Source organism: Ursus maritimus, unplaced genomic scaffold (assembly GCF_017311325.1).
Source record: "Ursus maritimus isolate PB19 unplaced genomic scaffold, ASM1731132v1 scaffold_4, whole genome shotgun sequence".
In the NCBI taxonomy this organism is placed as follows: domain Eukaryota; kingdom Metazoa; phylum Chordata; class Mammalia; order Carnivora; family Ursidae; genus Ursus; species Ursus maritimus.
This window is the reverse complement of record NW_024426552.1, coordinates 47001612-47023346: the sequence shown is the minus strand read 5'-3', so window position 1 is coordinate 47023346 and position 21735 is coordinate 47001612. Positions and strand designations below refer to the sequence as shown.

The 21735-nt window shown below is 37.5% G+C and overlaps 1 protein-coding gene across 1 annotated transcript in view; it reads left to right on the top strand.

Annotated features, from left to right (window-relative positions):
- IMPG2 (interphotoreceptor matrix proteoglycan 2) overlaps window positions 1-21735 on the top strand; it is a 71325-nt gene that overhangs the window by 31659 nt on the left and 17931 nt on the right. The window contains exons 9-11 of the mRNA XM_008702024.2: window positions 410-430; window positions 6732-6976; window positions 10776-10861. Coding sequence (XP_008700246.1) covers window positions 410-430; window positions 6732-6976; window positions 10776-10861 — 352 coding nt within the window. The remainder of the gene's footprint in view (window positions 1-409; window positions 431-6731; window positions 6977-10775; window positions 10862-21735) is intronic.

Genomic DNA, 21735 nt, shown 5'->3' with positions numbered 1-21735 from the left:
ATCTTTCTGTATAACATCCAATTTTCTTTTCATTTATTTTAAATTATATAACACATTGTCTACCAAAAAAATATTTCCTAATTTTGCTAAATGCCAGCAACTGGAGTCCTCTGCTGATCTACTGAAAAAAGCTTATTTATAAAGAGAAAACCTTATATGAATGGTTTAAAAAGTATTTTAATTACAGTTTAAACATAGTAAATATTGTCAGTTTTAAAATACAATCTTTTCTACCCTTTGTTTGCTTCCTTCAGTCTACATGGGTTTGTCAATGTCTAATACTGTGCAAACATTTTGATTTAAGGAAACATTTTAGAGGAAATATATTAAGAACTTGCACTTTGATGAATCGATGTGACAGTTATAACTGTCTTAAACTCTGCTTAACACTTTCAATTTTTATTTTCAGGTCCCCCAAGGAAAATGGCAGGTAAAGTACAGTCAACTGATGGAAAAGGTAGTTTGGAAAATCTGGTAGCCCTAGGTCCAAGGGAGCATAGCTCAATTCTTTTATAACTTCCAATATTAGCATCCATCTCCTTACAGATCAGGGGTTGGCAAACTTTTTTACTTAAGTTTCAGTTAGTAAATATTGTAAGCTTTTCAGACCATATCTTCTCTGTTGCAACTACTTAACTCAGCCATCAGAGGAATGTAGATATAGATAATACACTGAAAATGAATGAGTGTGGCTATATTCCAGTAAAACTTAAATTTATGGAAACTGAAATCTGAATTTCATGTAATTTTTACTTGTCACAAAATATTGTTTTTGTTTTGATTTTTTCAACTATGTAAAAATATAAAATCTTTGAACTCATAGACACTGAGCTGGATTTAGCTCACAGGTTGTAGTTTACAGACTCCTGTCATGGACGGTTGACTGTCAGGTACTTTTAAATATTGAGTTACACTAAATTTAAAATAGGAGTAAAACCCGCCATTAATGTAAACATTTTCAAGTGTACTATGTCATTCAGTGATATAATCAAGTGTCACTTTAAGTGGTAAATGGAGGGGAGAAAGCTGATCTCTGTAATAATAGTTCATTTGCAAAAACAGTTGCTCTCTGGAATTTCTTAGAAGCAGCATAATATAAAAACATAGTCAATACCCTTTGTGGAGGTTGCTTGTCATTTTTTGCTTTTGGTTTTAAATTTATTTAAAATTCATTTTCTCTTGCAAGATTGAGGAGTATAAATAGAATTTATGAAGCAAATTCATGCGTTAATTATGGGCATGTTTAGACATACAGTAATACTACTTCATTGTAATATTTTATATTTGAAAAGAGCTTTCTGATTCCCTCATTTTCATTTATATTATTTAAGCAAGTGTTTCCTAAGTGCCTACTAATTGGACAAACCCTGTGCCTACAAAAATTGATAACTCTTGGTTTATTTCCTCTAGGAACACACAATCTAATGAAAAGTGCTTTTAGAGATCTGTCAAATTACTGGTTCTTTTTTATTTTTTCATTTTATTTTCTTAATATCCCTTTGAGATAGTAAAAATGAGGATTAATATTCATTCTCCTTCTGCAAGTGGGGATACTTTGCCTGAGACAGACAAACTGATTTGCCGTAAGTTATAAAACTAGGAGGTATCAAATATTTTGACCAAGGTAATCAAAATTTTGGTTTCTGTACTCTAAATATTTGTAAACTGTTCTGTGTGTATATATTATAGGTATATGTGTTGATGATCAGTTCTCACCCAAAAGGCCTGATTGTTTAGTTGTTGCCCTCTTGGCATGATTAGAATATTGAAACAACCCCAACTCTCATGTTAACCCTATGACCAAAAGAATGCTATCCAGTTACTGAGTGCTAAGTCCTCTGGAGGGACACAGAGACCAATATGAATCCATTAGATTTTATGATAGAATTGTTAACCTAGGTACAGTTTCCAAAATTGTTCAGTATTGTCAGGTATTAGCCCGTTGATGGAATTGATTCATAACTTTTTGGTATACTTGTATTCTGAACTGTGGATAAATGTGTGGCGCAGATAGTCCATCTATATAATATATAACCACTCTCTTTCTCTCTCTCCATAAGCATTTATATCCATATGAAGTTTTCTATTTGCTTTGTACCTCTCCAGGTGCACACATTATTTTAAGTTAGTATATTATACATTTGAAGTGAGTCAATAATATATCTGCCTGCGATACTTCAAAACTTCAGCTCCAGGCTTTGTAAGTGTGTGCCTTCTTTCTAACAAAACAAGTTTTATAGGATGTCTGAGTTTCTCTGAAACATCTTTATTTTGGTTGATCTTAATGAGAAATGATACTGTTATTTCTTATGTTGAAAATCCACACATGTCAAACAGCCGATCAGGGCAATTTCACCTCCACATGATTGATGTTTCTGGAAATAGCTGTCAGAAAGAGAAACTTTCCTTTCTATAGCAGCTGTGTTAGTCTCGTTTAGAAGATGAAAGAGGATAATACAGTGGTGGCTCGTTAACTTGGAGGTGCAAAGTGCAGAGAGCCAGCACAGCTTTCTTCAGTCAGATCACGTTTTGTCTTCCAAGGTACATTCTGGTTCTTATGGACTTCCTTGGCCTCTTGGCTTTCTTTTATTCTGTGCCTCATCCTGAGACGTCTCTCTGCTGCCATGCCAGAACTCAGTCTGTTTTGGGTCAAAGTGACATTCTCGGCTCCGAGAATAGATGATTTCCTGATACCTTAAGCATTTCTTTGAGTTCTCTCTCTAGGACAAAAACATGGTAAGGAATTGCAGCATATCTCTGAGGTGTTCTGTCTTCTTTAATGAATTTATCCTTGCTAGACAAGGTAGACTATAATAGAAGTGTTATTTTTATGTGTCCAAGGGAAATGTTGGGAGACAAATTATATTTTGTCAGTAAAGAATAAGGCCAGTAATCTAACCCAGATTGCTTGATTTGCACAGATCTCTTGATCCAGGAACATTTCTCTTGATCTTCTCCCTATGAAATCTAAAAGTCATGCAAGGCACATGGTAGGCTCCCAGTGAAACTTTGATTCTCCTTGTCTGATTTTCTGCACAGCATAGGAATGAACTCAAGAGCTAAGCAGCACAGTCTTTTTTCCTCCATTTTTTCCTTATCACTCCTTTCTGTCTTAACATGAAATAGGTTGTACAAAGACCCCAAGAAGCTCACCTTTCTGGAGATGTAGTCATGGGCTGTCTCATTGAGCTTGGAAGCAGCATGCACTTCCTCAGGGTTGGGTTGTGGCTGTGAAGTAATATCTCCAAAATGATTATTCATGGGGTGCCTCGGTGGCTTAGTTGGTTAAGCAACTGCCTTTTCCTCTAGTCATGATCTCAGGGTCGTGGGATCCAGCCCCCTATCAGGCTCCCTGCTCAGCAGGGAGTCTGCTTCTCCCTCTACCTCTGCGGCTCCCCCTGCTTGTGCTCCCGATCCCTCTCGCAAATCAATCAATCAATCAATCTTTTAAAAAATGATTGCTCAGAAGACACAAATGTATGAAGATAATGCGTGCTCTTTAGGGTGAAAACTTGAGACTTTCATATTTAGAGACAAAATTCTTCCGACTAAATAGGGAGTATGATACTGTCATTTAAGTGGCACATATTCAGTTGTCTTATCTGCCTGCGTTACTGAATAAAATTGACCATTTGTTCTTTTGTTATTTTCAAAAGTGTTTGTTGTGCTAGATGCTTGGGACACACAGTGTGTGGTGAGTTCTGACCAGTAGGTGTCCCTCTTACTGTTTTATTCTACCTCAGGGCCATCATTTGGTTATTTTACTGGATTTATTTCTTTACAAAAGGAGATCAGGAATTACCCATGAATCAATATATTCTGACATGAAAAATTAAGAGACTGAAAGAACTTCTGCACAACAAGCTGATGTCTTACCACTTTGTAGAGCATCAGGATGTCAAAATACTCAGTTACTAATTTAAAGCACCCTAAACCACCCCTTAGAAGTGGTAGCTTATCAGATCTGGGAGGAAAACCTTATGGAAATTACTCAGATTAGGACAAAAACATCAAAGAGGCTTGGCTACTTGTATGGCAGGTAGGGATGTCACTTCCATGGTGTCCCCTATAGTTCAGAGTATGAATCTACAGGGAGCAGGCTCAGGACAGGTCCAGAACTGCCTGTACTCCCAGGAAGGGCAGGTCTCTTAAGACCAATTCATGCTTACTAAAACATAAGATATGATGCATTGTCTAGGATGCCAATTGGTTTATTTAAAGCAAGTGATCTGCCAGCTGACCAATTATTGCATTGCCTGGCTCATGCATTCTTTCCCCATAGGAAAATCTGTAGGGAGTTATAATCAAAAGTTCCCTTTGCAATCTTGAAAGAAGAGAAAGAAAGTTGGGTGATTTTTTTTTTTTTTAAGATTTTATTTACCCATTTTTGAGAGAGAAGCAGTCTTCTTGCTGAACGGGGGCTTGATCCCGCACCCTGGGATTGTGACCTGAGCAGAAGGCAGACACTTACCCACTTAACCGACTGAGCCACCTGGGTACCTGGAAGTTGGGTGATTTTAATGGCCAGTATCATTGAGCCGTGCTAGCCTGTTGTGGCTGTCTCCCATCTAGGGAGCTATGTTTACAAGGAAGTCACAATACATTGGTCTGAAGATTTCCACTAAATAGTGAAATAAATTTGTTGACTAATCCCTTTTTCTAGACTCCATGGGATCATTCTCATTATGTTGATACTTTTTGTTTAGATATGTGAATACCTTGATTAGACTGTAGTTTTCTTTTTATATTCAGACGTGTTTAGATTTCTATATAGCAGGCACTGGGTGCCCCCCATTGCCAGGTACCATGTTGAACACTGGGGATAGAAACTCAAGGAGAGACTGAAAGGCAGTCACTTTAAACAACATCTTTTTACAAAACCACAAAAGCTGTAATTAAAGAATATATAATGGTATATAAGTAAGTTCAGAGAGGGAAGTGCTTAAATTATTTGTATGCTTTGATTTGGGAGTCATTTTGCTACTACGGAATGTCCGAAGGAGGCAAATTGTTTCCATTTCCTGTCTTGAGTGTTTTATCTTTGGGAAAGCAGTGTTCTCCTTTCCTCTGGAAGGATCTTGGTGTGACTTACGGGGTCCTGCTTCAGATGGCTGTGTCTCATAGACTGGTGGGAAGCCAGAGCGATGACTAGAGCAAAGCTGTCCTCATAATGACTTTTTTGGATAATAGTTTAATTAAAGCTCCTGAGGGTATAGCATAGTAGTTCAGAATTCAGGTGCTGGAGTCAAGCAGATCTCTGTTTGAATCTTGACTCTACCACTTAGAGTTTCAAAATTTTAGGTAAGTCTTCTAATTTCTTTAAAGCTCAGTTTCTTCAGTAATAATCTGAAGATAATAAAACCTTCACAGTTATTATGAAAATTAAATGAGATAAAGCATATGAAATACCCCTCACATTGTAAGCACTTTTAAAATGTTAGTTTTTAGTTGTTAGAAAAATCTGAGTTAGAGTCTAGAAGGAGTATTTTTATTGGCTTAAAAATTTTATAATCTAGTTTATTTATCCAAAATGATTATTTAAGAAACTATCAAATGACATGTCAACTACTATTTATGTATTTTTACTCTACCGTTTATTCTAAGAAATCTCTTTTTTTGCACATGGAAAGGTAGATAGTAAAACCCAATCTCAGACAGTTATTTGTTAGCTCATTAAGATTTTATTGAACTCATTAATGAAGGAGCCGGTGGAAAAATGAAAGGTAGTTTGTAGAGCATTTGAAAAACAGAAATTTATATAGTCAATTTGGGAAAGGTTTAGGGTAGTAAAATCATAAACTTTGGAGTCATCATTGCTACCAGGCCAAAAAAAACCCCAATCACATTTAATAGTTCTTTTTTTAAAAATATTTTTTTATTATATTATGTTAGTCACCATACAGTACATCCCTGGCTTTTGATGTAAAGTTTGATGATTCATTAGTTGCGTATAACACCCAGTGCACCATGCAATACGTGCCTTCCCTACCACCCATCACCACATCTTAATAGTTCTATTACAGTTTAGTATCAAACTTTATAGGACTGTAAATTGTCTGGACTATCAAACAAAATTACATCTCCTGAGAGACTTAGATAACGGTCATATTAGAAAATATTCTAGTGTGATATAAAAAAATCACAAGTCATCAATTTGCTTTATTTCCAAGTATTTCATATTTTCCTTTCCCAATAACTATGTTTTAGTTCATAGTGATTAAGCTTCTTTGTTGCTTCACTACCCCCCCTCCTGTTATGGAGTACGTAATCTATCCAAAAACAGTAAGAAAGAGAGATGAGAGGATTACCCACCGTTGTTTTTTTAAATCAGGGAAGAGAAATGCTAATAGGGAAAGAAGGAAGCTGGCTGATAGTGGAAAGGAGCTGTTGGCTCTGAGGAGGAAAGAATGGGTGAGAATGGTGGGGAAGAGCCTGCTCACCTATTCTGCAGAGTTGCCTCTGTTGGCCTTCTTAGAACGTTTCCCATGTTCTTAGAGCTGGGGATAGAAACTCAAGGAGAGTTCTCTAGGAAGTTCTCTAGGAAGAAGGAGGGGATGGCAAAAGGTTGTCCAGAGTCTGCAGAGAATGGTGATAGAATACATGCTTTTTGATACCCATCCACCTCCACCCCCACCCCCAACCAGGTGTAGTGTTTTTACTCCATGGGTTCAAAGCTCCTTTCTTTGTGCTTCCTTAGCAGGGCCTAATCTGTTCTCTCTTTTCATCCATAGTGGCATAGATGTTTATTATGCAGTTACCTTCAATGGTGAGGCCATCGGCAATACCACCTGGGACCTAATTAGCCTTCATTCCAACAAGGTGGAAAACCATGGTCTTGTGGAACTGGATGATAAACCCACTGCTGTTTATGCAATTAGTAACTTCAGAGATTATATTGCTGAGACACTGCATCAGAATTTTTTGCTGGGGAACTCCTCTTTGAATCCAGATCCTGACTCCCTTCAGCTTATCAATGGTGAGTTGATATCCATCATAAAGTCCTTGTACTTAGTTTCTTCTCCAATGCACTCTGGTGAAAACTAATTTCCTTAAATATCTGTGGTTCTGAGCATTCTCTAGACTGCATGAAACAGGAGCCATCCTGGTATGAATGGAACTTTAGCCATGCAGCTGTTTGGGATGGATCAATCAGGACCTCTTAGAAGTATTGGCAGACAAAAGGCCACAGAGTCAGAGAAAGTGGAGAACAGCATGACATAGTTTAGGGAAATGGGAGCAAAATATAAGAAAAAGGGACGTAGAAACTGCAAGTATGATTGGAACAGGTTATAGTGCTGCTGGGGCAACCTACACAGTAATTCTCCACAGGCAAATCGACTGGTGTAAAGACTTAAAAGCCAGAGAGCAGAAGACAGAGTAGCTCAGGAAAGTTCAGGGAAGATCTTGGTCAAAGAAGAACTGATACTGGGTGATAGGCAGAATCCCAGAGAGTCCAGTACTAAGTTTGAATTTAGATAGCTGGAGAAATCCAGTTATGATCTGAAATCAACAGGTGGATCTGGGAGCTTCAAGGAGGGGTTGACTACTTTGGATTTAGAGGCTAAAGAGTGGCCTAGTTAATCTCAGACTAAAAGACTGAGTTTACTAAGAATCTGGTTACTGGTATTGCAACAGTTTAACTCATCAGGGACACAGTGTCCTGTTAAATTACTTACTCCTTCATGTTTACTTCTTTATGATTTTTTCACTCATGGGTAGTTTAACTTTTAAGATGTCCATGGACTATATTTTACTGAAATGATTGCATGGGAAAAGTACCAGCTGCCAGACAGGACAATTCATGAAAGAGAGACAATACTAATAGTGATGCATTTGTATAGCCTCTTCGGTTCCCACATTTTCCTAAGAGAAAAGAGTCTGTATCTTTTCAAGCCGTTATCACCTAGGCCGCGCGTGTGTGTGTGTAAATAAACACAAATACACACGAGAGAGAGAGAAGAGAGAGGAAAAAAAAAACTTTAACGAAATTTTACTATGTATAATTCCTTACTTCCTAAAGAAGATATTTTTTGAGGGCTGAATTAAAACTTTAAATTGCTTTTCAATTATTTTGGCCTGCTAGACTGATGTTTCCTTAAAATGACAGTGTGCAAAGACAGAGCCACAAAGTGGCCTGGACTTCATATGGGTTATATAGAACTTTAAGTAGAGAAACTATTTGTTTATTTTTTTAGAGATTTATTTATTTAGTTTAGAGAGAGTGCATAAGTGGGGGGGAGGGGAAAGGGGGAGGAGAGAGAATCTGAAGCAGACTCCCTGCTGAGTGTGGGGCTCATCTCACCGCACTGAGATTCACTACCCAAGAATTGGAAGCTTAACCAACTGTGCCCCTGAGGTGCTCCTAAAGTGGCAAACTCTTTCCTCATAGATGATAGTGGTATTAGGCTATCAGTTCTAAAACAGGAGAGAACCACATTTGCATTTTGGAGCAGTGCAGGTATCCTGGGCTTACTTTCCCATATACTCCTTTTTCGTTGTTGTATCTTGTTAGAATGCCTGAGTCAGATAAAATAGTGAAAAGAGAAGATGCTTGTTATAATCTGAAATTGCTGAAGTCCCTTTTGGCAAGGCTAGTATAGACTAGCTGGGGGCTACCTGGGAACAGCAAATAGGCAGAAATTCCCAGGAATCTGGGGATTGGGATCCGAGAAAAAAATAGAGCTAGGAAGTCATGACCTGAAGGAGATGGGAACCTAAACTGAGCAGAAGGTACAAACAGCAAGGTTAATAAAGAGGGTACTGAAGAAGGACATGGAGATTAAGGTATGCAACACGCGAAGTGAGATTGTTTAGGAAATTAAATCCACAAACAGTGTAGGAAGGTCTTCCTTTTACGTAGAACCTGGTTGTAGAGTTACCTCCTAGAAGGTGTCCTAAATAGAAGTTTAACAACTGAGAATTTCTAAGCAAATTTAGCAAAAGCTTTAGGATATACAGGAGAAACAAATTCAGGTGCTTTGATCTTTCATTGGATGTATGTTTCAATTGCACAAAATTTTGTCTCTAAAATCTATTTCTATTTTCATGCCAACTCAGAATTCTGAATGGCTGTAGCTTTCTAGGTAACCTGGTCATCATTTCTTGAAGATAGATCATCCTTGATCCATGGTGCTTATTTTCCATAAAAGATAACTGTATACACCATTGAAAAAGAGTTTTGGAAAATACTTAAATCGAATAGGGTTTTTTGCTTCTCATTGATCCCTTTATGTCAGGCCAGTAGTAACAGGTGAATAAAGAGATATTCTGCTTCTATTTTTAGCTCATACACCAGATCAAATTGTGGCAGTCCCCCCCCCCCTTTTTTTTTCTTTAGCTTTTATAGATTCTCTCTCCCCTTCAGGCAAAATCAATTTCTTCTTTGTATCCCATACATTGTATATATGCCCCTCACATTATTTTATAATTCGTGTTTATCTCTCTGACATAGGGAATACTTGCATAGGAGAAACTTGGCTTTATTAATGTTTATAGTCTCAACTTTATCAAAGTCTATAGTAACTAGCAAGGATTCAGTAAGCCTTTGTTGAGTTAAGTTATACAATCTACTGTCTTACCTTTATTGCTTTTTAATATTGGTATAGCAGTAAACTCTCTGGTGTCCTAGCCCATTTTTCAAAGATATTTTCTTCCAAAGAGGAAATCCATTTTCATAATTTTCTCCATTCTTAGCATCACCCAAATGAGTTAGAATTTCAGTTTAACTTCCTTATTAAAATGAAATCAATTTAAAAAGATTTGCTTTATAGGAATCTTGAAAAGAATAAACAATGCTTGAAAGAAGAAAAAGAAATAATATAGGAATGTTTTAAATGTAATAATGAGGACAATATTTTATGTTGGAGTCTTATAAATCAGACAGATTGTGTTAATATTGATGCCGGCAGGCCAGGTCTGAGGACCCAGATAGGGACCTACAAGACCAGCCAAGAGGGTCCTTGGTGACATGCAGGATAGAAATCACACACAAGCCAGCAGAAAGGGAGAGCAGGGTTTATTAAAGATATATATATATATATAATATATTATATTATATATATATATATCTTCAATATTATATTATTGAATATCTTCAATATATATATATATATATACACACACACACACACACACACATACATACACACACACACAGAGCAGATACAGACAGAGTATCTGGGAGACTTGGGAAAGAAAAGAAGAGAATTTTGTCTTTGCTTGGAGTCTGGGGTTTTTATTGAGGATTGTGGTCTGGTGGTACATGTGCTCTCAGGCATCCAGGAGCCAGCTAGAACAAGGACAGTGGTCCAGGCGTCCTTCATAAGCTACTTATTCCTTGGAGCCAGGGGTCTTGTCATTGAGATGTCTAGTGCCCGTGGTCTGGAATACGCATATGATGGCCTCGTCCGGTCATTCTCTTATGGCCCTTCCTTAGGTGTTATCTGTTGTGCTGGAGGACTCTAAAAAAAATCATTAACTTCTTGTCCCTTACACAGAGGACATATGCTATTTGTTTTATAAGGCCTGTATGAGGTAAGGGTACAGGCCTAGAAAGAATAGAAGCAGGAAACAGAGCAAAAAGCAGATTTTTTTGGAGTCCTTCAGTTTCCCTATCTCAATGTAAGTAAAATACCTGAATAAAGTAACAAACATTTTCTAAGCAAGTTTCTTCTCTGTGTATCAAGATCTAAACTATAAAAAGGAACAACCTTGTTTTTAGTTGTCCCTGAACCTCAAATACAATAGCGTCTCCACTAAAAATGTTCTTTCTTCAGTGAGAGGAGTTTTACTTCCCGAAACTGAAGACCTAGTTTGGAACACCCAAAGTTCAAGTCTTCAGTCCACCCCCCCATCCATTCTGGTAAGTATGTTTCTAAGTTTTATGCCTAGAATCAGGCACTCAAACTTCTGTTCTTTATACACTCACCTGCTTACTTTGGCATCATGAATTTCCTGAGCTGTTCCTATTTCAAATATTTTCTTACATCATCCTTGGAACATTATTCACCGTTGTCAGCTCCAGAGTCCCAAGTATTGGTTCAGAAAATTTAAGCTTTCTGCAGTGGTTAAATGAAGTCTGCACTGGTTAATTGCCAAGCTCTACATGTGGTATAAAACTTATTTATGGTTTATACTTGTTTGGTAATAATTAAGCTATAAGTTCCCACTGAGTTGTTCTCTAAGAGTTACTCAGAAGTAATTTTTATAGCCAAGACTATAAATTGATGTACATACGTACAGAATATAGATTTGCATTCCAAGGATTGTACTGAAGAAAAATGTTAGACTCCAAAGCATATAGAACAGTGTGTGTATGGGATTGAGAGAGAAAGAGGAATAAAAATAACAGCTAGCTGACAAATGACAGGGACTCAAAATCAGACCTCCTTTAACCTAGACTGAAGACATTCCCATTTGCACAGAAACACCATGGAATGAATGTTCCTTTTTGTTTTTACCACCCAACTCCCCTGGTGATCCTCTATCCCCTCCAAACCCCTCCACTTGCTACTTCACCCAAAGAGAGGCATCTAGTAGAAAAGAAAGTGGCTTCCTTGAGTGTAGTTGAAACAAGAACAGTGATACCTACAGCCATAGCTCCCCTGGAGACGACCTGGTTACAAAGCATCCATGAATGTTTTGTTATCACACAGAGTAGGGGGACTCCCTTCTACATTCCCCACTCCTACTCTCCTGAGACTTTTCTGTCTCATAGAAGCTTTTTGAAATTCTTGTTTCTTGACTTTAATACTGCAATGAACATTTACAAAGTCTGCCCCAAATTCACTTAGCCATTAATATATGCAGCCATTTCTTATACTCCGTTGCAGAGCAGCTCAGTTTTGAAATATGGTGTCGTTGGAAATACTCTTTTCATTGAGTTCCATATTGGAGGCAAAAAAGTTGGGGGGGGGGTTGATACAAGAGATTACATTATTTGGTGTTTATTTATTCATTCACTTATTCATTCATTCAAATATATTTATTTTGTGCCTTTCATGAGCCAAGTGCTGGGGAAACTAAGATGAATAAGGGTGTGGGCTTGCCCTCAAGAAGTTTCCAGTCTGGTAGACAGACTTTTACACAGATAAGGTGGTGCTGTCTTAGAAGTCCATTCAGGGTGCAATGGCAGAAGATGGCGATTCACTGTGAACATCACACCACTAGTCTTCATTCCTTCTCATGCTGTTCATCTCAGGCTTCTCTAACCACAGAACTGTGATCAAATATTAGATATTTAGAATGATGTTGTAAAGATAGGAATTTCTATACGCGTCGGAGGTTGCAAGCTGGAAACCAGCCAGCTGGATGCAGCTGTAGGCATGTGCTTTGGGGCCAAATTTTTAAAGAAGCTAACATTTAACAATTAGAATATTTTTGCAGGAAAATGTAAATTTCCAACTTCTTTTGAAAACCGGGAAGATCTGGTATCCTTAGGTTCCCCTGTTGCTGAAAGTAGTTAGGGTTTGGCTGAAAGGGCTGCCCGTTTAGTGATGATAAGCACCGACTAACTGGGCTCACGTGGTGCCTGTAATGTGGTTCCATTTGCATTAAAGCCAACTCCTCAGTTTTTTGAATAGTGATGACTGTGGGGGCATTAAGTAACAATTTGAGGAGACAGTGGGATTGTTAATGGAAGATAATAAGGCATGAAAAAAGAATGATTAATTAGAAGTGTATGGTTATTGGTTTTCCTTCTTTTGGGGGGATAAACTTAACAAGATTTTATTCTTTTATAGAAATGAGATTTAAAAATTTTTTTACAGATTTAAATTTTAGAAATTATTTTAGAGGTAGGAATGTTGGGATATTGAATTTGACAGCTTTTGGCATCCTTACTTGGAAAATCACATGTTGCACAGTATGCTTTCTATAGCATTAGCAAGCTTTTCAGTTGGCATTCACAGAAGTGAAACTGGGCCAGTATAAGTTAATATACTACATTGAACTAAAAGAATTCTTGAGTTGAATATGTTACTATGGGAACATCTATTCCTATAAAAATAAATGAAGTGCTATTACTGGCATGTGGATGTTCTACCTTTCACAACGTATGACAAAGCTTCATTGCCATGCCATTTTTTAGGGGGCACTTATTCGGAGTAGATGGTCATCCTTATTTAAAAAATTAAATTGTGGGTCACGTGGGTGGCTCAGTCGGTTAAGCATCTGACTCTTGATTAGGCTTGGTTCACGATCTCAGGGTTGTGAAATGGAGCCCTTTTCCTCAGGCTCGCGCTCAGTGTGGAGGAGTCTGCTTGAGCTTCTGTCTCTCCCTTGGCCTTTGCCCCTCCCCCTACTCATGCTATCTCTCTCTCAAAATAAATAAAATCTTAAAAAAAAAAGTCAAGTTGTTTACTTTCACTTTTTATGTGGCCTATTTGTGACTGAACTTTTATCAGAGATACTCTGTATTGTTTTACTTTTAATTTTTATGGAATGAAAAGGCATTTAATTTGCAGATATACTGAAATTGTGTATATTGTTTGAGGATTTCTTTTTCATTAAGGATTGAGCTGTTTTCCTAACGTGTGTCAGGTCATAGGTTCTGTGTAATAAAACTCAATTTTTTCAGCATGATTAAAGACCTTAAGACATTTCCCTTAACATTTTTTTTTTAAAGATTTTATTTATTTATTTGACAGAGAGAGACACCCAGTGAGAGAGGGAACACAAGCAGGGGGAGTGGGAGAGGAAGAAGCAGGCTCCTAGTGGAGACGCCTGATGTGGGGCTCGATCCCAGAACGTCGGGATCACGCCCTGAGCCGAAGGCAGACGCCTAACGACTGCGCCACCCAGGTGCCCCTCCCTTGACATTTTGAAAAAATTCACATGTAGAATTTGCAAGGGTATAAATATGTCTCAGCTGGATCAATGTGTGGCTTTAACACATCTCTAGAAGTGGTTTTAGATAATTAAGAGGAAAAAAAAAGAATTCCGTGGTATGGTATGATTGTCATCAGCCTAACTAGTTTTTTGAGGAACAAACTTGGCATTGAGCAAATGGCGTTCTTGCTTTTCCTTGAATGCATGTATGGTTTTAGATACTAGAAAAAGAAATGGGAAAGGAAGAAACTTTTCTGTCTATACAAACAACCTCCATATTCAACATGGCAGATATTTACATATTAGAAAATGGGCTTTCCTCTCTCTCTTTGTTCTGTTTACCTGGGCCTTACAGACCTGTGGACATAGTTGACTGCGTGAGAACGAAGTGCTAAGGCTGTTCTAGTTTCTCCTCTGGGAATCATTTTGCCATCTGGTTATGGATACTTATACGTATCTCTCAATGAACAATCTGGTATAGTGGGCAAAGCACTGGGACTGAGAACTCTAGAAAATCAGGAGTGTAGTTTTGATTTTTTACTCTATTTTCTGTGACTGTGGGCATTTCACTTCTATGAGACTCAGTTTCTTATCTTTAATAGGCAAGGTTAAACTACATGATTCAAGAGTCCTATTCTAAAATTTGATACTTCTGTTTTATTCACACACATGCACACGCTTACCCCCCTAAAATGGTTCTGAGACTCCGTTTCTAATATGTGAAGGGGGAGTGTTCCCACATAGCACCACATAATTCTCCAGACACCAGCTGGATGTTCAAGGATTCAACTCAATTCTGACACTATCTACCCAAAGCTAGCATCATATTCCACAGGTTAAGGGCTCAGTTCTACAAGACTGTCCCCGCCCCCACTTCCACTTCAGACACCAGCTGTTGCAAGCCAATGTTGCTACCTGTGCTTCTGACCAACCAGCTATATATCATGGGTTCCCATGACTTCTTCCTCAAGTTTGGTTAATTTGCTAGGATGGCTCACAGAACTCAAACATTTTACTTAGCTAGATTACTGATTTGTTATAAAAAGATACAATTCAGGAACAGCCTGATTGAAGAGATGCATAGGGCAAGGTATGTGGGAAGGGGCAAGAGCTTTCAAGCCCTCAGCAGGTATGCCGCTCTCCTCAGATCTCCAGGTGTTCTCTAACCCAGCTCCTTGGACCCTTATCCTTTTGGGTTTTTATGGAGGCTTCATTAGATGGGTGTGATCAATTAAATCATCAGCCGTTGGTAACTGATTCAACCCTTAGCTCCTCTCCTCTTCCTGAAGGTCACAGCGTGGGACTCAAAGTTCTAACCCCTTAATCACATGGTTGGCTTCATTGACAACAAGTACCCATCCATAGGTGCCCTCTTAAAATTACCCCATTAACATAACAAAAGACACTTTAATAACTCTCAACCCTGAGGCAGTTCCAAGGGTTTTGGGATCTGTGAGCCAGGAATTGTGGACACTAAGACCAGCTATATATATATATATTTTATAAATTACAATATCATACCTCTTTTCCTAACATAAGATTTATAAACCAAAGGAAGGTCTTTCAAGCACCTGAGCTTTAGACGAGACAGAAGCTGGTATTTTTACTTAATTTGTTTTCCTTTCACGCTCTGGACTTCAATTTGTTGACTTTCCATTTATCTGGAATTGAACTCTTGTTCTCTCCATCTGGACCATTCTTTTTTTTCTTCCCAGGTTTACTGACATATAATTGACATATAACATTATATAAGTTTAGGGTGTACGTGATGACTTGATACACTTACATATTGGGGAATGATTACCATGGTAGGGTTAGTTAACACTTCCATTACCTCACATAATTACCTTTTTTTTTTTTTTTGTGGTGAAAACATTTAAGATCTCTCTTAGCAATTTTCAAGCATGTAATATATATTGTTAATTATAGTCATGTTTAACATTAGATCCCCAGAACTTACTCATCTTATAACTGGACATTTGTAACCTGTGACCAACATCTTCTGATTTCCCCAACCCCCCACCCCTGGAAATCATCATTCTTGTCTCTATTTATGAGAGTTCAGCTTTTTTAGATTCCACATATAAGTCCCATCAGGCAGTATTTGTCTTTCTCTGTCTAGTTCATATCACTCAGCATAATGTCGTTAAGATCCTTCTATGTTGTCACAAACAGCAGGATTTCTTTCTTTCTCATGGCTGACAAGTATTCCATTGTGTGTGTGCGTGTGTGTATGTATACACACCACACCTTCTATTCTTCATTCATCCTTTGATAGACTCTTAGGTTGTTTCCATATCTTGGCTACTGTGAATAATGCTGGAGGGAACATAGGGGTGTAGTTATCTGATACACTGATTTCATTTCCTTTGTGTATGTACCCAGAAATTCGATTGCTCAATTATATGGTGGTTTTTTAAAAATTTTTTGAGGAACCTCTGTATTGTTTTCCATAATGACTCTGCTAGTTTATATTCCCACCGATATGAACAGGGTTTCCTTTTCTCCACTTCATTGCCACATCTGTTATCTCTTGTCTTTTTGATAATAGCAGTTCTGGCAGGTGTGAGGTAATATCTCATTGTGATTTTGATTTGCATTTCCTTGATGATTAGCATCTTCGAACATCTTTTTATATACTTATGGCTATTGGTATGTCGTTTTGGGAAAATATCTATTCAGATCTTCTTCCCATTTTTTTTCGTTTTTTTAATAATAATATTTTTTTATTATATTATGTTAGTCACCATACAGTACATCCCTAGTTTTTGATGTAAAGTTCCATGATTCGTTACTTGCGTATAACACCCAGTGCACTATGCAATACGTGCCCTCCTTAATACCCATCACCAGCCTATTCCATTCCCCCCCCCCCGAAGCCCTCAGTTTGTTTCCCAGAGTCCATAGTCTCTAATGGTTCCCATTTTTAATCAGATTATTTGTTTTTACTATTGAGTTGTATGAGTTCCTAATATTTTTGGGATATTAACTTCTTATCAGATATATGGTTTGCCAGTATTTTCTCTGATTCTGCATGCTGCCTTTTCATTTTGTTGATTATTTCTTTTGCTGTCCAGAAGCATTTCAGTTTGATGTAGTCCCACTTATTAATTTTTGCTTTGTTGCCTTTGCTTTTGATGTCATATCCAAAAATCATTTCCAAGACTAATGTCAAGGAACTTTTTTCCCCCTGTTTTCTTCTATGAGTTTTACAGTTTAAGGTTTTATTTTTAAGTCTTTATTCCATTTTGAATTAATTTTTGTGAGTGGCGTAAGATAGGGGTCCACTTTCATTCTTTTGCATGTAATTAATCCAGTTTTCCCAACGTCATTTATTGAGGAGATGATCCTTTCCCCATTGGGTATTTTGTTGGCTCCCTTGTAATATTAGTTGACTATATATGTTTGGGTTTATTTATGGGCTCTAAATTCTGTCCCTTTGGTCTATGTGTCTGTTTTTATGCCAATACATTACTGTTTTGATTACTATAATCAAATCACTGAATTGCTTTGTAATACAGTTGCTTTATAATGTAGTTTAAAATCAGGAAGTGTAATAGCCTTTGGTTTTGTTCTTTCTCAGAATTGCTTTGGATATTCGGGTCTAGTTCCTTATGAATATTAGGATTGTTTTTTCTCTTTCTAAAATTTTATTGGCGTTTTAATAGGGATTGCGTTGAAATCTGAAGATGTCTTTGGCTAGTATGGACATTTTAACAATATTAATTTTTCCAATCCGTAAGTACAGCATAAGCTTCCATTTATGTGTGTCATCTTCAGTCTTTCATCAAAGTCTTATAGTTTTCACTACATGGATCTTTTACCTCCCTGATTAAATTTATTCCTAAGGTTGTTATTGTTTTAGATGCTATTATAAAAGAGATTATTTTTCTTTTTCAAATAGTTTGTTGTTAATGTACAGAAATGTAATTGATGTCTGTATGTTGATCCTGCTGTATCCTGTAACTTTAATTCATTGATTAGTTCTAACAGTTTTAAAAAAAGATTTATTTATTTATTTTAGAGAGTGAGGGGAGGAGCAGTAGGAGAGGGAGAGAATCTCAAGCAGACTCCCCGCTGAGTAGAGAGCCCATTGTGGGGCTCGATCTCTACAGAGCCCATTGTGGGACTCAGTCTCACAACCCTGAGATCATGACTCAAGCTGAAATCAAGAGTCATATGCTTAACCAACTGAGCTACCCAGGTGCCCCAATACATAGGATCATGCCATCTGGAGCAGACCATTTTACCTTCCTTTCTGAGTTGAATGCCTTTTATTTATTTTTCTTGCCTAATTGCCCTGGCTGGGACTTCTAGTGTTATACTGAAGAAGATAGTAAGAGTGAGAACCCTTGTCTTATTCCTCATCTTAGCAGGAAAGCTTCAGCCTTACACAATTGAGTTATGATATTTGCTGTGGATTTGTCATACATGGCCTTTATTATGTTGAGATATGTTGCTTCTGTACCCAATTTGTTGAGGGTTTTTATCATGAAAGGATGCTGAATTTTGTCGGATACTTTCTGCATCTGTGGAGAAGATTATATGATCTTTTATTCTTCATTCTATTAATGTGGTGTATCACATTTATTGATTTGTATATTTTGAATTGTCCTTATATCGCAGGGATAAGTCCTCCTCTCATCCTGGTGTATGATTCTTCTAATTTGCTTTGAATTCAGTTTGCTCATATTTTGTTGACAATTTTTGCATTCTATTAATCGGGGATGTTGGTCTGTCATTTTATTTTCTTGTAATATCTCTGTCTGGTTTTGGTATCGGGATAATGCTAGCCTTGTAAAATAAGTTTGGGAATGTTCACTCCTGTTTGATTTTTGGAAAGAGTTTGAGAAGGACTGGCATTGGTTTTTCTTTAAATGTTTGGTAGAATTACCAGTGAGACCATCTGGTCCTGTGTGTTTGTTAGGTCCATTTGGTCTCAAGTGTAGTTCAAGTCCATCATTTTCTTATTGATTTTTCTCTCTGAATTATCTAGCCATTGTTCAAAGTGGGGATGTTGAAGTCCCCTATTATTGTATTGTTATCCATCCCTCCCTTCAGATCTGTTAATATTTTCTTTATATATTTAAGTGCTCCAATGTTGGGTGCCTTTATATTTAAAATTGTTATGTCCTCTTGCTGAATTGAGCTCTTTATTATTATATGATGACCTTATTGGTCTCTCGTTACAGTTTTTGAATTAAAGTCTATTTTGTATGATATAAATATAGCTATTGCTGCTTTCTTTTGTTTTTTATTTGTATGGAATATAAATATATATATATAATATCCCTTTTATATATTATATATATATATATATATATATATATATATATATTTATCCCTTCACTTTGAGGCTTTATATGTCTTTAACTAAAGGGAGTCTCTTGGAAGCAGCATATAGTTGGGTCTTATTTTTTATACTTTTAGTCAATTTTTGCCCTTTGAAGGGGGAATTTAATCCATTTACATTCAGAGTAACTTGATAAGTAAGGACTTATTTCTACCATATTATTGTTTTCTGGCCCTTTTGTAATGCCCTTGTTTTTCAAGGGAATTTTTCAGCCACTATTTATTCAAATAAGTTTTCTGCCTCTTTTCTCTCTCTTCTCTTTCTGGGGCCTCTATAATGTGTATATTATTCCATTTGATGTTATCTCATAGGTCCTTTAAGAGATTGTCACTTGTTAAAATTATTTTTTCTTTTTGTTGCTCTGTCTGGGTGAGTTCCATTGCTTTGTTTTCTAGCTTGCTGATCTGTTTTTCTGCTTCTTCCAATTTGCTGTTGAACCCTTGTAATGTACTCTTTTTCAGTGTAGTTATTGTATTTTTCATTTTTATGACTTATGTTTGGTACTTTCTTATGTCTTCTCTTTGTTGAAGTTCTTTCTGTGCACATCCATTCTTCTCCTGAGTTTGGTAAGCATCTTTATGAACATTATTTTGAACTCTTTATCAGGTAGATTACTTATCTCCATTTCATTAAGGACTTTTTCTGAGGTTTTGTCTTGTTCTTTCATTTGGAACATATTCCTCCGTCTCCTCATTTTATCTGATTCCTTGTGTTCATTTCTATGTATTAGATGAAACAGCTACGTCTCTTGTAGGAGTCTTGTGGAGTGGTCTTATGTAGGGGATGGCAGATGGGGGCCAGAAGCACAATGCCCCCCTGGCCACCAGAGCTAGGTGCTCCCTGGGTTTCACCTGTGTGGGCTGTGTGCACCCTCTGACTGTGGCGTGGCTGAGCTGTGATGGGGGTGGGCGGGTTGGATTCTTGCCTAGGCTGTCTGTGATATATTTTTGGCAGGGGTAGGGGGTTGGGGGAGGATGTGGCACTTGCCTGGCTGGCTGTGGCTTGGCTGTGGTATGGTGTGTGGGGTGGTGCTTGCCTGGCTGGCTGTAATGTGCTGTGATGTGGGATGGGAGCCCCACATGTGCTAGCAGGTTGGAGGGAGATTGTCAAAATGGCACTCACCAGCACCAGCATTAGTAAGGTAGAGTGAGATTGCAAAAGTTGTACCTGCCTGTGCTTCTGTCCTTCGAGAAAGCCCTAACAGGTTCCTTCCTTTTTGGCATTTGCTTTAGGATTAGTGTGTCTCCTTCACATATGTTCTAGGCACTTTTCAGACTTCCGCTTTTAATATCATAAGATCCAGTAATTCCACTACTGGGTATTTACTCAAAGAAAATGAAAATGAAAACACTAATTCAAATAGATATATACAACCCCATGTTTATAGAAGCACTATTTCTAATAGCTGAGACATGGAAGCAACCTAAATGTCCACTGAAAAATGAATAAAGAAGATGTGGTGTATATATATGCTGTGGAATATTATTCAGCCATAAAAAGAATGAGATCTTGCCATTTGCAACAACATGGTTGGACGTAGAGGATATTATAGCTAAGTGAAGTAAGTCAGACAGAGAAAAACAAATACCATATGATTTCACTTTATGTGTAATCTAAATGCATGTGTGTACACATGCAAATGAACAAATAAAAAAAAGCAGAAACAGGCCCATAAATACGGAGAACAAACTAGTGGTTATCAGAGGGGAGGATGGCACGGGTATGGGTGGTTATCAAAGAGAAGGAAGGCTTCCAGCTATGGAATGAATAAGTCATGAGAATGAAAGGTACAGCATAGGGAATATAGTCAATGATATTTTAGTAGCATTGTATGGTGACAGATGGTAGCTACACTTGCGGTGAACATAACATAATGTACAGAGTTGTAGAATCACTATGTATTACACCTAAAAGTAATGTAACATTGTTTGTTAACTATACTTCAATTTAAAAAGAAGATTAAAAACTCTCTCTGAAACAAACAAACAAACAAACAAACACACAAACGAGCATATTGCTGCTTTTACACTGGGTCCTGGGACAAGCAACTCTGTAAGTGAGTCCTTTAAGGGCAGGTTCTCCATTCCCTACAGTTCTGGACATAATCCCTGATGGTTTTATGTTTTGGGGGCTGGTCTCTCAGGTGCAGGACCCAAGGGTTGGAGTGCCTAATGAGGGGCACAAACTCCTTGCTCCTCAGGGAAATGTTCCATGTTTTTGAGACTTCATACTGATTGTAGATTGCAACTCTTTGGGTGGGGTTTTTGGTGAGAGCGTATCTCTGCCTCTCCTACCAAATTCAGTGTGGCCCTTTCATCTTTTGTTAAGGAGATGCTGTTCATCTAGTTTTTAGGACTTATTCAGAGGAAATTATTCCATATGTAGCTGTAGATATGTTGTGTCCGTAGGAGGAGGTGTGTTTAGTATCTTCCGATGCCGACATCTTGGACCCAACAGCAGGAGATTTCTTAAAGGGTCTACCTGAAGGGAAATATAACAATTCAACAACTAAAAAAGTATTTTAGAAATCCAGCCTGTAATACTATAGGCAGAAC